General features: G+C 39.4%; 1 protein-coding gene and 1 pseudogene across 1 annotated transcript in view; both read right to left on the minus strand.

Annotated features, from left to right (window-relative positions):
- The window catches only part of LOC110966716 (ankyrin repeat and BTB/POZ domain-containing protein BTBD11-A-like), a 268915-nt gene that overhangs the window by 69370 nt on the left and 183286 nt on the right, over window positions 1-16259 (minus strand). The window contains 1 exon segment of the mRNA XM_051951931.1: window positions 15032-15181. Within this exon segment, the coding sequence (XP_051807891.1) occupies window positions 15032-15181 (150 nt within the window).
- LOC127537290 (uncharacterized) lies at window positions 810-974 on the minus strand (annotated as a pseudogene).

The raw sequence follows: 16259 nt of genomic DNA on the forward strand, positions 1-16259 counted from the left end.
ATTGTGCATCAGCCTTTGTAAATTTTGTCAATGGATTATAGAGGACAAAGAGCAGCTAGTAATATCTTTGAAGCGAAGCCCAAGGTGAAAATCCAACACTGGCCAATATTCGCGTCCTTGAAGGAAACTTTTTTTTTCCCCGAGCAGACAAGGGAACAGCTTGGATTGCTGAATGTGCTCACTGTTGCCTGTCAACCACACACAGATACTGCTGCTGGGAAATTAGTTTATTTTCTTGTAAAGATTCGTGAAGCGTGGAAAGAAAAATCAAAGTGGATGTGAACATGGGGCGGGGGCGGCAAAGGAGTTTAAGTAACTCAGGATCTTGAGTGAGAGTAAAATTGAGTGTGAGATGGACAGGGTAAGCAAAACTACCAATTAACCAGTTATGACCCTTATCTATAGTCTAGAATTTGGGTAGTGAATGAAAAAGTGAGATTGTGAACAGAAGCAGCTGAAATGAGTTTCATCTGTAGGGTGGCTGGGCTCAGAATTAGAGACAGGGTGAGGAGCTCAACGGAGAGTTGCTGCTTCTTCACACCAAAAGAAATCTGTTTCAGATGCCTCCTAGGGGTTTTCCTTTGAAGATTTTTTTTAAGGCGCATCCAGGTGGAAGGACACTCTGGGATAGAACTTGCTGGAGGGTTTGCTAAACTATGGCCTGAGAGCACTTCAGGATCCCCGAGGAGGAACTTTAAAATGCAGCTAGAGGGTAGTCTGGAATGACCAGATGGATGGATGGACAGATGAAAGGATGGAAAAGGAATCTGGTTGGTTGGTTGGTTGGTTGGACAGACGGACGGACGGACGGACGGACGGATGCTAATCCTGAGGGATATGCAAGAAGCCCCTTTTCCATCTCCCTGTTCCACAAATCAATTTAATATACGGTCCCTGGGTAGGGGACGTTTCAGATATTAAATTGTTAAGAACAGATACTACACTTGATTTTAGCCAAAAGGCTGAGAAGCGACAAAACAAAAAAGCAGCAAAACATAGAATGTTAAAGTTAGACTTCGAGACAAATGCCCACCAAAGATTGTTTATCTCAGTCGTCTGACCTTGAGGGATGAAGGAAGTTTACTTTTCCATAGCTTGGTCATGTTTTGCACTATGCTTTGGGCCCTTGCTAGTCTTCTTTTTAGATCTCTTGGGTGCAGTTCGCTTTTGCGCTGATTACCAAACCCAGGAACTCAAAACTTGCCACCTCTCATCAACACGTGTGCCAGAGTTAGTAGACAGCAAACACACCTGTAACACCATCTCTGACTTCTTACTGTTGCAAGAGGCTCCAACTGTGGTACAACCAGATACTAAGCAAATCTACTGTACAAGACATCTTCTGCCTCATCAGCTAATATATTTAAACACATTCTTTGTGGTAACTAATCTTTTTTGACCTTGAAATGACCAAAAGCACAATTTAATGTTCCAAGAACCCAATGGACAAAGACCAAACCTCTCCAAGTGTTTATACCAAGAAAACATAGTCTTAAAAATACTGGAATTATTGTACAAGCAGCTCTTTAATCTCCACTTAATCTTTGCGGAGCTGAGCTGCGATGAGCCAGCAGGATCCCGTGGTAGGTATCGAGGGACATTAAACCATTACACAATAATGAATCCAGCCTCACGTAATTACTGCAGGATACGGCAACAGTCGACAAGGTTTTCCAGCATGCGTCTTTTGTGTGAGATGAAGAGGTGAGTGTGGTGTTTGTCTGGGGAGATTGTGAGGAGGGCTGTTTGTGTCAGCATGCTTCCGCTGTCTTCCTAAAGGTGTTAGGAGACAGATAAGGAAAATGGCCGTACCCTGTACCAGTGGCTGAATGCCTACTGAACAATTTTTTAAATTTCTCTGAACCACAGTGACTCGAAGACGGACAGACACGAGTGAGAGTGAGGGACAGAGAAGGAGCGTAGTGGATAAAACTGTCAACCCTTCACAGAACACTGAGATGTCCATTAAAGTGGTCTAAAATGTGCCTTAAACCCAAAAAACCGAGACATGCAACCTTATCTCACAGTGACTCATCCTATTTACCAAGCAGATGAAGTTTTTATGAACTTTTATCAACTTAAGAGAAGTCTGACTCACTCATTTGTCTCCTTTTTTTCCCTTCACCATCACCTGTGCTGAGAAATAGGTCAGACTGTAAGAGATTAGGAATGATGATGCATGGTCAAGTAACTCTAATATAATGAAAAATGAGAATAGCTTGGATGGACTCAAGCTGAAATGTAACACCTCCCAGTGTGTGAAGCAATCCCATTATCCCATATTCACATCGCGAGTGTGGGATAATGGAGCAGAGAGGATGGGAAGCGAGTCTGAGTAGCAGCTTTAAAAAGCTGTGATGTTGATGAAATCCTGCTGAAATGTAGGCTGGTAAAAAGAATAGGAAGGGCATGCTTTTCAATGATCATTTATCACAAGACCGATGCCTGCGTATGAATAGTAATTTCAAGCATATGAGGAAAAAAATACAAACATTAATGTGCACTGTAGCTAGTCAGGTATTCAGCACGGTAATCACTTCCTGAAAAAATAACATCCCATCGCTGTGCAATTTGCTGTACCCTTTCAAACCAGTGCACAACTCCTGCAGCTTTGCAGGGGCAGAGGGATTCCTCTGTTTGTATAAAAAGAAAAAAGAAAAACCTACTCAGCCTTGAAGAATAGGCACTTTTCCTCTCTGCCTGTGCACAGTAGAATGACTCATTTCTCAAGCTGGCTATTGTCAGTCTGAGAAAATAGACAGCAAGCGATGCCTCAATGTTTAAAGCTCGCACCTCGAGTGATAGATATCAACATATCATTAGGAATTTAGCCGTCAAGCGAAGAGAGACCGATTCGACAAAGCGATGACGGAGCATAGGGCTGTAATCCTGAAGATTAAGATGACACTTGTGGTTTCTGTGGTGAAGTGAAGTTGTGCTTTGATGGTGCAGTAAATACTGCACTTCCTAGTGAATGTGTGTTCAGTGCTCCCTGCAGGATTTAAAACTGATCTGAGCACCAAAAGTGATCACTGTTTAGTTTTATATTCTTGATGAACAACAGCCATCAGTTTTAACCTCAGTTTTACAACTCTGAACGAGGAAGCTGTTTTTCTAAATTGTCTAAATTGAAAACTTGCCCAGTGATGGCCACAGACTAATGATTAGCCAATCAATGCTATAAGGACTGTAAGTAAAGATTATTTTCATCATCAGTTATTCTGTCAATGATTGTGCCAATGAGTCAGTTCGCTGTTGGGTTTTTAGTATTAGTATACAGTCACATTAGATATTTCAGACTCTTGACACACTGTGACACTTCACACAAATACTTTCAGAAGCTTAAAGTTTTGTACTTTGCATTTTTTTTGTACTTTGTATTATTTGCTATTTGCTTTTTCTATTTTACTACTAACCTCTTTGTAATTGTGTATATTCCACTAACCTTTGTTTATTGTACTCTGGCAAAATAATTTCCTCCAGGATGAATAAAGTAGATCTTATCTTATAAAATGCTGGAAAGTGGTGAAAATTGTCTATCACTGTTTCCTCTAAGAGGAGGTCAGCAAATGTCTTGCTTTGTCCACAGTGTAACAATAATTAGTTGAATACTCATGAAATACACGATTGCAAAAAATGCAATGAGCGAAACTTTCACTGTTGTCAAGTTGTGCAAACAAGGAGGAAAGTTTGATATAACCTAGACTGTAATTAATGGTGTTTATTTTATATGAACGGTGTGTATTCTCAATATCACCCAGCATCATAAATTGTTTATACTTAAACCCTTCATTCATTCTTAAACCCTCAGCAAAATCAGTCGGCTATGTTTGCATAGCTACCCATCAGGGCTGATTTAAAACCACAGGAGATTCCAGCGGATACATTCTCGAGTTAGTGGCTGGAGGATAATCGAGTCAGGATGGAGGCAATGTCACACTGAAAATGGACTATTCTCTCTGATATCAGGCAAATTCATGCAATAAAATGAAAAATAATAGGACAGAATTGCAGTACATGCTGCATCTTTTCCTGTGAATCTCTTGTGCAACGTGGATGGAAGGCGTTTTAAATCTGTAGAGGCCACCACGAACTACCAAAGCTATTTTATTCAGTACTATCAAAACCCTTAAAATAAGTATATGTGAGTATGACATGAAAAAAGCTCATACTTTGAATTTTTGCTGTGCTCTGTACTGGGGGCACACCCAGCATGAGGAATGGAGGGCCCCATTGCTAGAGGCCTGCACTGTATTACATTACATCGTTTATTTGCCTAGTGGCTGCTGTCTGACCCACAGGGCAGCCGCTGAGCTGACAGATGAAAGCCTTTCTCTGTCACACCTGGTCACAATATGTCAGTTTAGCGCCTATGGATCCTATATGCCACACACATGAAGGGAAACAAAGAAACAAAGTTCTTCGCGGCTGAGCGTCATGAGATATGTGGAAAACACCCGGAGCGTCTGCTGGCCAAATCTGCCAACAGTTATCTGCTCTCCCCTCTCAGACAATGGCGTGAAATATGAGTGCAGGGAGATAATGATGATCTCAGATATAAAAGACTTACTTTTTGACTTGGGGAGAATGAAATTATGGATATAGTGATGAATGTTTCTCTTTAACAGCCTCCTCTATTATCCATTAATTACCGAACAAGTCGGGTGTGAAATTGCCCTGACGTCCAGCTCTGTGTGGCCACTTTCCTTCCAAGCGATCTTGTTTATTGTTCAGATATTGAGCTAATGGGATAAAAATTGATTTCAGTTTAAACTATTTGAATGTGCTGATATCAAGCAGATTTTAAATGCTTCACAAAACACCTGCTCCATGTCAGTGATTTGCTCCAGGTCGATGCTGTTAAACAGAAATGGTGTGTGTAGCATTTTCACATCATTATCACATTATTTCCTGTAATGAACATTATAGTAATGTATAACATAAAACAGAGTAATTACTGTAAATCAGCCAGGATCCAACTGAGATAAGTGGCGACTGTGATTAGACTCTATGCAGCATTATTATTATTCATTGAATCATACAGGTGCTACATTCATTTGAAACTTTATAAGCTGCTATTTCTCACATCTTGGAAATAAAATGCTACCTATGATGCGCAAAAACCTGGTTTGTTTGGATTCTTTAAGAATTCTGCCACATAAATTTACTCTGCTAAACTAACAGGACACGGTTCTACAGTACTTATGACAGTTGAAGTGCATCTGGGTGCTTCAATGCTCCCAAAATGAATCTAATATGCTAATAAGCGTAGCACACATTTTTTCCATGGGATACATAATGAACAGACTCCAACACAACACATCTGTCTACTTTACTTCAGTTCATTTTATGAATCTTTCTAGTTTTTAGTCTTAGTATACAGTCATTTTACACACTTAAGACATTTGACACACTGTGTCACTTTACACAAACACTTTTTAGAACTTACATTTTGTATTTTGTAGTATTTGTTATTTCTATTTTACGACTAAACTTTTTGTAATTGTGTATATTCCACTAACTTTTGTTTATTGTACTCTGGCAAAATAATTTCCTCCAGGACGAATAAAGTAGATCTTATCCTATTGTATCTTATGATCACCATCTTAGTTTACCCTGTTAGCATGCTAGCAATAGCTCTAAACACAAAGTATTCCTGAGGCTGATTGGCAGTGTTATTAGTTCTGTACAATAGCATGATTGTGGAAAAAATTAAAAATACGTTAGTCCGCTTTTGTGTTGCACACAGACGGAAGGATTCACTTACGCCAATAGTCACATAACTCTGCCGCATTCCCAGGTGGAGTAAACAGTTAGCTAGATCAGAAAAAAAAATGGTTTGGGGCAAAGGCTGGTTATAAAAAGTAGGTACCATTTAGTAAACCAGAGGACACAGATAGGCTAGCAACTAGTGAATCACAAGGCAGCTCCATCTGAAAGCAAAATTTGAATTTTTGTCTATTTTGCTCTGAATGGGACTGTAATTTCCCAAATGAACATCATCTGTAATAAAGGAGACTTGCAACTAGTAATTAAGACCATAAACACATGAGGAAAATGTTTGCTGAGGAAACAAACCAACTGAGAAGAGGGATCATTTTCTTATTGACTTCAATCAGAGGAGTCGCCCCCTGCTGGCTGTTAGACAGAATGCAGGTCTAAGTCACACAGAGGTTATGGCCATCTTTTATATACAATTCTTGCTTAAAACCAACCAACCCACTACTGGAGACCATGGAAATCTGTGCAAGATTTAATGACAACCCATCAAAGTGGCGTGACCCTCTATGTCAGCAGCATTACCAAACATTTAGCTTGATCGACTCCAACAAGTTGTGTCTTCTGAGTGATAAATTGTACACCTGACGCAAGACGAAACGCTTGTGGAGGTCTGGTGGAAAATGTGCATGTCACACGTGGCACTGATGAGCCTGCTGCCCACCCTACAATTTCCACAGTAATTGCAGCCTAATGCATACTTTTAAATGTCTTCTCAAAAGCCTGAAATCACCGCAGTGCATTAGCAGATCACTCAGAGGTCCCTCTTTGTTCGGTGCTATAAAACGGTCTTATTTTGTATTATTTTTAGCTGCTGTACACATCTTTTTCATACTGCTGTTGTGTTTTTTCCATTGAAGTAATTCACTACAGTTCTCCCTGGTGCTTCACCTGGCAGACTTTGTGGGGTGTCATTGAAATTTATTTTGAAAACATGTTTTTTTTTTTTTTTTGCTGGCAGACAACCATGTTTTTTTCATTGTGTGTGCTAAGATGAGGACACATTTACACATAAAACAGACAACCACACTGTGTCTGCCTTAGAGATGTAATAACCACTGGTATTTATTTATCTACAGTGCTCTGGGTGGAAAATTGCCATCTTATATCTCAGCTTGGCCCAAACTTCACCCGGCAGTGGCAGACTGATGTTTCAGGAAGCCTGTGCCAGAGCAGAATTAGGAAATACTACTGTTTACTGCGGTAGACCAAACATGAAACCTTCCAGTGACTGCTTTAATTCAGCACATATCTTGCTTATTGTTGTTTTTTTCTGTTCTATCAATGATGGTTCTTGTTGTGTTACTTCTGTTGTTCAGCTCTAACTGTAGAAAAGAACATCCAACCCCACATAAATATTATCTGAGGCAGTCAGATGCAAACTCTCTTACCTCTCTTATTTTTTATGCGATCTTCAGAACATGACATCAGATTCTCTGTGTTTAATAATGTGGACGCATCTCAATCCACACTAGAACCAACGATATGAAAGTCTGTCCGTCAATACTTAATTACTTCTCTATCCTCATCAACCCCCGAGCACATTGATTCCAAAGAAGTGCATTTTTAGAAACAGGTCAACAATGCAGCTTTGTTTAATTTCCTAAACAGCTGGGTACTGTAGTCCTTAGCAAACTGTACTCAAACATGAACATATTGATCTGCTGGGCACCAGTCTCAGCACATATTTGGTGCTCTATTTCTGGCAGCAGCACAATTTATCATGCAACTCACTGTCCTTGAAAAGATATTTTTAAGGTACCAAATTGTTTTCCTATTAGGCTGTGATGAAAAACACTATCGCCACACTGGATTATGGACAGAAGCACTACATTTCTGAACATCAGTGACTTGCAGGGAGGTGGTCGGGCTGCATCTTGACTCCTGTTTTACCCCTTTTCGACCAAAAAGGACCAGGTGCTAGTTCAGTGCTGGTGCTTAGTCGGTCCAAATCTTGTGCCTCCTAAGATCCGGTTTGCTTTTCCATTGGCAAGGAGCCAAGTCAGAGCCATGTAATTGCGTCACTGTAAATTGTTAGTACGTCACTTCATGTGTAGCCGTTCAACAACATTGTGCTGTACTTGCAAGCCTGCATTGCAATCCAGAAACAAATAATCAAATCATTAGTAGCTACCTGTCTTCTCTTTAATCACAAGCAATGGCGACTACATTTGAGAAGACAGGTAACTGTCAGAGATGTTTTAACTCTTAACAGTGGAGTGTTAGCGTTAGCTTACCTACTTAGCTACGACTATGTTAACATCCATTACATAGCGGTTAAACAAACGCACTAAGTTGATGATTAGTGGTTCAGGTAAGACACTTCAGGTATTTTAGGTAAGGTTAGGGAAACACTGCATAACAAAATGCACCAAGAGGCATCAGAATGTGTCTCTCTACAACACAAGTTGGTGTTCTGTGCATGATCTTGCCTCATTACTGAGGTCTGGACCTTTAATGTCAGTGGATGGAGAGAAACTACGAGTACCAGACAGGTTTATATATCTGGGCACTGTGGTCAAATGAGATAGAAGACTCTTGCTCAAGAAAAGCAGGCACAAGAAGGCAACAACTGCCTTCTGCAGCATTAACAGCATCTGGAGGTCAACACAGTACAGCAGCCACGCTGAGCTGAGGCAGTACTGGAGCTGTGCTGCTTCCCCCCACTGTGTGATTCAGTATACTGGAGGATCACAGACAGCCGCCTCACCAAACTACACAAAAGCCACAGGAAAATCCCAGGCATCTTGTAACTAGGGATCAAATCTAACAGAGACCAAGACTGTAGAGTCAGAGCTGGAGACCCTCAACCACAGCTGGAGCACCACTGGCCTGAGACAGACCGTCATTGTACATTCAATGAAAGGACTTCCTGGTACTATGATGGCTAAAATGAGCATAGCATTCTGCTGCTTTAGTGTGGTTGTATCAGATTTGGCAGAACTGCATTTGAGACCAGGGTACAGGAGGTCCTCAGTTTACGGCGTCCTCGACTTAAGGCGTTTTGTTGTTACATTGGAACTGGTTCAGTGGAACTAGTGAGCAGAGCAGATGAGTACGTCATCATGCAGCGAGCGCAGTGGATGAATACTTTATGTACAGTAGTCATGCGGCACTATAAGACAGCTTTGTTTACATTTGCCGCCACATTGGATTATGCTCCATTTACAAACTTCATTATGGCTCCCAAGCATAAGTCACACTTACACTTTACATTTTCACCGGTATTTTCCAATTAAGTTGTGTCTCAGTGTGAGCTAATGACTGTTTTTGTTGTTACCGTAGTTGTACAAATATGTAAAATGAAAGATACACATATAATGGCTTTGTTACCATTTTTAGTGGAATTCCGACTTATGGCGAATATGGCGAAAATCGACTTGCATCACAATATTTTTAAGTTTTCCAAATCTCACTGTTATTTAGGTGATGGAAACAACAAGAGCTAAAAAGAGCTCATGCAATCTAACATAAGTTAATTGGAGTTCAAAGACACTAATTGAAGCTTTCTGGAGCTAATGGAAGCTAATACAAGCCATCAGGAGCCTTCTGGTGCCAACAAGAGCTAACAGAATCCATCAGAAGTCAACACGATCTATCTGGAGATACCAGGTAGTGTCTGGAGCTCAGATGCACTGGAGCTAAAAGGTGCTAACAGGAACTAACCAGAGATGATTAGAGTCAATAGGTGAACAGAAACTATAAGAGGTTAACATAAAGGAGGTAACTGGTGTAATTAGGAGCTTTCTTTAGCTAATATGAGCGAACAATCCGAAGCTAACAGCATATCAGTACTTTTTCTACTAGTGGTATTTATAATTCTGTCAGTATCCACAGAGTCCAAGGTTGTTCATTTTTGCCTCACAGCTCTAATACTGTTCTTGAATAAAGTTGAGGATGTTTTGCTTTGTGGAACTTTCAAAAACTAGTTGAAAGTTAAAGTTTGAAATGATAATTTGCCTTTATTAAACCTCACCAAAATCTTCCCCTCACCTTCACCGAGTACATTAACTACAACTAGAAATTATATCGTGAGACTGGATAGTTTAATATGAATTATTACGAATGGAAAGGAATGTGCTCCACTGATATGTTCAGTATCAGTGTTTTTCTCCACTTGGCAGAGTTTAATTAACAACAAGATTATGTTACTATAAAAAGTAATCTGGTGTGGCTCATTGAAGATAAATCAGGCCTTGGATACACACCAACTTTACTTGTTGATAGGATTAATTCAGTGCTGGTTTTGGTCTTTTAATGGGATTTGTAGACTGTAAGAAAAACACAGAATTTCACCAGACATATGCTTAAATATGCATAAATCAGAAGATGATTACACACACTGTAGATGACAGGAAAACTGCTCTTGCAGGTTGTTCCACCTGTTTTGGTAGAAATAAACTTCAGAAATGTGTTTGAAATGAAATTTTCCAGCATTTTTTTATTTTTTATTTTTGCGTAAGCAGATGGTAGAACATGCTTAAAGTAGCACCCTTAATGAAATCATCATAGACCTGATAAGCAGATTCACACTCGGCAGATCAATCTGTTCACTTCACACCACACGAGGAGGAAATCATGCCACAGAATCCGCTGAAATCCAGTAAATGACTGCGAGCGTTTGGCAGGAAGCGCATCACGAGCCACAGGTCAACCTCTGGCAGCGTTGGACCGGCCGACCCCGGAGGTGAGGAAGCCCAGCTGAGGCAGGCAGACCCACGGTGCATTAAACAGGAATTTGCTTTTTTCTGCTCTCCGACCCATGTTCAAATTAGCGGGAATAAACGCAGCAAAGCTGGTCTGTAAAGCACATTTGCATTTCTGCCGGCAATTAGCACTCGCTTATTTACTTTTTTGCCTAATGTATGCATTCCCAGTGCGTTTCCTGCTGAGAATAACTGGTTTAACATGAAAGAAGCTCCTACACGCAGCATGTCTCATGTTTTTATGTTTACGGCATCATGCTTTCTCTCTTGTCACAGAGTCAAGTTTATCAGCAATTAAAATGAGACGTCCATGAAAAGATTGAAACTTTTCTCTGCCTTATTAATTCTGTGTGAGTTCCATCATTTCCCAGGACGGATTTCTCACACGGCTGCTTTCCAAAAACACGCTAAGCAGCCTGTTATGTAGTATTCAAACAAAAATCTCTTAACCCTCCTGTTGTCTTCATTTATGGACACATAAAAATATCGTTTCCTTGCCTGAAACAAATTCAAAAGTTCAGAAAAAAAAAACCTCCAAATTTCTGAAAATTTGCAAAACTTTCAGGAAGAACATTCCAATAATTCCTTAAAAGTTTCCATTTTTAAAAAATTTAAATACAAAAAATCTCCCAAATTTGGCAAAAAAATTATTGTAAAGATTTTCATTAAAAATAGGTAAAAAAAAAAATCTTCCCAAAAAAATCTAAAAATGGCAGCCAAATTTCTAATATTTTCAAAAAAATATATCTTTTTTTCCATCAAAAATTATTATTGCCTTGTTTGAAAAAAATCCAAAAATTCAGAAAAGAATTCCCCAAATCTCTGAAAATTTGAAAGACCTTCAGGAAGAAAATTACAATAATTCCTTAAAAGTTCCCATTAAAGTTTAATTTTTTTAAAAAAAATCCCCCAAATCTGGCAAAAAAATTGTTGTAAATATTTTTTTTAAAATTATTAAACATCTTCAAAAAATTCCTAAAAATATCTAAAAATACCAGCAAAACTTCTTATATTTTGTTTAAAAACATTCACATAAAAATCAACCAAAATCCAGCAAAATTCTCTGGATTTTGGTTGATTTTTTTGTGAATGTTCTTAAGAAACTTTTTTTTTCACCAAAACATGCTCAAAAATTTCACAAAAATGTCGAAAATGTGGACATCAGAAGTTTCACTGTGAAAAGACATTTTTTAAATCACATTTTCAAACTTTAAAACGGGTCAGTTTTGAGCCGCAGGACGACACGAGGGTTAACCTACATCCAGTAATGTGCAGGCTTCTAAATGTCATACTCTATTCCAGCTCATATGGTAAAAAAGAGAGTGGAATGAATTATTATAATTATGCAAAATCATAATGCATCTATAAACTGCTAAAAATACTTCATTATGTACAGTTTGAATAGAACCAGTGCATGCTCCTTTTACAAGATATATTTAACAGTCCATTTACCGACGATTAGCTCGTACATGCTAATGGTAAGTGTTGCCTGGCAACAGCTGAGGACAAATGGGCGGTAAACTAGTAAAGCCGTGAATGAATGAATGAATGAGCCAGAAGATGCTGGGTGGATGGAAAAGCAGAGGTTTTCTCAATATTTTGCATTCATTTCGTGAAAAAAAAACAGTCATTAGAGGACATTACTTTTGTGTTATTATTATTTATATGAGCTGTAGATGTGGTTTTTCTCCCAGTATGGATGACGGAGGACAGGATGTTTCACAAACTGTCTCTAGGGTGAAGACAAGACCTTGAACTCCTGCTTCGATCAACAATGCACCGATTTATAATGTCCTGTGGGGTCGCAACACGTTGTGCAAATGTCTGCGGGGGAGAGGATGATCTGAAGTGAGACTGTGAAAAAGGACGAGGACGGAGAGGGGGTGGAGGCGGGAGAGCTAAAGGTGGAGCTCCGGCTTTCCAGTTGAGGTTAAAAGCCTCTGAGGCGGTGACCTTGGATTTACAGGTCTCCGGGCGGGACTCGTAAACAGGTGTTAGAACAGCTGTAATAGAACAGTTGCTGGCTTCAGCGTGTCGATGGGTGAGGGGGGAGAGATGGATGAGGTGAGCGGGGAGGGGACGGCAGAATAATGCCGGGTCGGCCTCAGACCACCATGACAGCCAGCGGGGACAGGGAGCGAGCATTCCTTCACACTAATAGAGCTATTTGGCAAATAGACGTGGAAATAAGTCCTGGAGCGATCGGTTCTAATGTGCAGAACAATTACTGCTGAATTTATAATAGGCTGTATACTCAACTTAGAGCTTCTGTACAGCAGCCTCTTCAGCTTTTCTGGGTCAACAAATGTGGATCTGAGATCCTAGTGTTTTATGTCAGTATTTAATCCTTAAATTGAAGAACTTTCATGTCATTTAAAATTCAATGTAATGATTAAATTGACAGAATTCTATCATTAAAAGTGATAAAAGCTTTCAGAGCAGCTTCAGTCTTTAACCTTCCTGTTGTCTTCATTTATGGGCACCAAAAAATATCGCTTCCTTGTCCAAAAAAAAAAAAAAAAAAATTCAGAAAAAATTCCCAAAATTTCAGAAAATTTGTAATTTTTCAGGGAGAAAATTTCAATAATTCCTTAAAAGTTTCTGTTAAAAGTTCTACAAAAAAATAAAAATCTTCCAAATTTGGCTTGAAAATTCTTGTAAATCTTTTCAAAAATGAGTAAAAATCTTCCAAAAAAATCCTAAAAATACCAGCAAAACTTCTAATATTTCCTTTAATAACATCCACAAAGCAAATCAACCAAAAGTCACTGGTTTTGCTTGATTTTTTATGAATGTTCTTAAGAATCTTCTTTTTCACCAAAAAAAAATGTTCAAAAATTTCCCAAAAATGTTGAAATTGTGTTTCCTTTTTGTCTCGCTAGTGTTTTTTGTCTTATTTTTGTCATTTTGTGTTGTGCTTTATTCATTGTTTTGTGTATTTTTGTCACTTTCTCATTTTTTGGTCTCATTTGTGTCATTTGTCCATTTTTTTTTGTTGATTTGTTGTTCACACCGTATTCTGCGACCCACATAGACGTGACCACAGTGGGTGTTGCAACGTGCACAGATCTGACATCATATCCGGGCCATAATGTCAGTAAATTTGAGCAAAAGAATTCCCTTATCCCATGCGAAAGCACTGCAAGAAACACAGATGTGGGGCTAATTCACAAACTACCAGAGATTCCCAGGTAATTTTTTTTTTTTTTACATTTCAACTTCTCTAATTAATCAATCGATTTTCAAAACAGTTGGCGACCAAAAAACAGTTCAGAAAATAGTTGAAAAAGTTGATTAGTGCTTCCTAAAGCTGAAGAGGATGTCAATGGATGTCTTGTTTTGTCCACAACCCAACCCAGGTGTAAAGCTACCAGGAAATGTTTCAATTTAAAATGCTGGAATCTGAGAATTTTGACTTGCTTTTGTTGAAAAATAACAACATAGCTGACTCCTAATGTAATAATTGACAACTAGCAGCTCTAGTCTGAACAAATGAACAATTACTGCAGCCTGATTTCATGGTAATTCTGTCTTATTTTGCCCACAGCCAGCTGGAACTTCGTGGCACCCACTAAACCCAAATCAGTCAGCACCGTATCCATTGATCACATTCACGTGATTGTGCCTGCTCCAACCTCTTTATGTGGTTCAGCTGCACGGACACGAGGCATCTGCAGCAGTTCTGTGGGAGTTTTTCATCCGACTGTGTTCAAACAAAGACTTTTAGAGCATCATTAAGCTTACGACAATCACGGCACACATTGCTGCTCCTCCAGCCGTAGCCACAGCAGAGAAATGCCAACATTTGGGAGATCATTTGGCTTCCCAAGTTGGCAGTTTTCCTGGAAAACTACTTATGCATTTCTAAGAGCAGAGTGGAGACACTTGAGGGAACTATATGAGAGTCTTTGATTAAGTCTGAGCTGTTAATTGGACATATTTGGAGCATTTCATGCTTTGGTTGAATGATGACTGGCCAATTTCTACAAGAAAGTTTTGGAAAAGCTATTGTCTTTACCTTGAGTTTTCGAAGTAAAAAAAAACATGTTTTTCGAAAAACTGTTGGGTCATTCCAGAATTGGAGGACATTTGGGCTTCAAAATGTTTGAACAATAAACTATCAAAGGCTTGATTAGCTCAGTTAACATGTCTGTGGGACAATTTTTATTCTCTGTTTTAAAAAACCAAAAACAGAAGGTTGAAGTTGCATTTGAACTGTTTTATATGAGATTCATTTTGGTGGGACAGAGAAAAATGGCATTTTAGGGGGAACTCCAGATGAATTTGGTGTTTTAAAAATAAAAATTTCAAGCATTCTTTTCTCCTAGTATGTTTTTTTTTTTAGATTTGGTCTCAGGACAAGTACATTTACACAATAACTGCATGTTTTAGTATTTTGTCCATGGATAATTTGAAATTCCATGAATGGGATGTTAAATGTCCTCCAATTCTTGAACGTTACATCAGTTTCTTTGTTTCCAACCAGGTTAAAAGCTGCTCCCTGTGTTCTCGCTGTGTGTTCTGCTAACGGATGAGAAAACACTCACTCAGCTCTGCGATGCTGCCCACCCGGGTTGCGAGCAGCGACTGCTCCAGCGTGCGGAGCTCGGCCTGGGTGTATCCGTGACCCTCGCTGCCCCTCCCCGAGCGCTGCTGGTCCCGGTGCAGGTTCAAACTCTCCGGCAGGCTCAGCACACCTGGAGACAGGAGGCAGGAGATCAACAACAGGAAAGTAAAAATCCATGCATCGTCTCTACGGCCATTTCCATGTGCAGCACATTCAAGTCCTCTCAGTTTTTACTGATTTCAAACGAAATCCAACAACATAAAAAAACAGGGGAGTACAAACTATATTAAAAAAACTCTACAGGAGGGAGCAGGGGATGCAAATCAGCACTTTTAGCGATAGTTTCAAAAACAGAGTTGGATGATAAAACCCACATAAATTACACAAGCAGCAGCCGCAGAGCAAACATTTGTCTAAATGATTAAACACGGAGACAAAGTTACAGGTTAACAGAATAAAATACGTCTTCATTTTATTCCCTGAAAACATCCCAGCCGGTCTCTTAAGTGGGTCAATATATAATTGTGGGACTTTTTGTAACATAGTTGCCCTTTTTGTTGTTTTCAAGCCTAAAATCAGCATGGCCACCTTTAACCAAACATTTTTACAGAAAAAGTCTTCTAAATTTTCTATATATGATTGAGCAAATTGAAATTAAAAGTTATGCCATAAATCCACACTTGACTCACACACTACTTTATATTAAATAACTCAGAAAGCCTTGGAGTCTTGCCAGTCTTTTCTTCAGGAGGAAATGACATCATGTAGAGCAGGTCATGTGATCTGGAATTAACACACTTCCTTGAGAGGTGTTTTTGTAATGGGGAACTTAGTTGAAAGTGATTTCTGAGACACAAAATGACGAGAACAAGACACAAAATGACAAAACCGAGACACAAAACATAGAGTAGGTCATGTGATTTGGAATTAACACACTTCACTCTCACCCTCCTCCTGGCTTTTACTTCGTGGCTCCAGCTCTAATTGGCCAATTAGGCAGCGAGCCACATTTCTCACTTCAAACATTACAAATTCAAACTGTGACCTTGTGTATTTGCCTTTTTCACAACATCTTTGCATGATCACAGGTGTGTTTTTTTTCCTCTGCAAACACGGCAGATCACGCTGGCTGGCAAGAATGAATCCATTTAGGTGCCGTTACTGCAGCCGGGCTTTGTTTAGCTGTGAGAATGGCTGGTGACAGATTG

The sequence above is a fragment of the Acanthochromis polyacanthus genome, chromosome 1 (assembly GCF_021347895.1).
Source record: "Acanthochromis polyacanthus isolate Apoly-LR-REF ecotype Palm Island chromosome 1, KAUST_Apoly_ChrSc, whole genome shotgun sequence".
NCBI lineage: Eukaryota > Metazoa > Chordata > Actinopteri > Pomacentridae > Acanthochromis > Acanthochromis polyacanthus.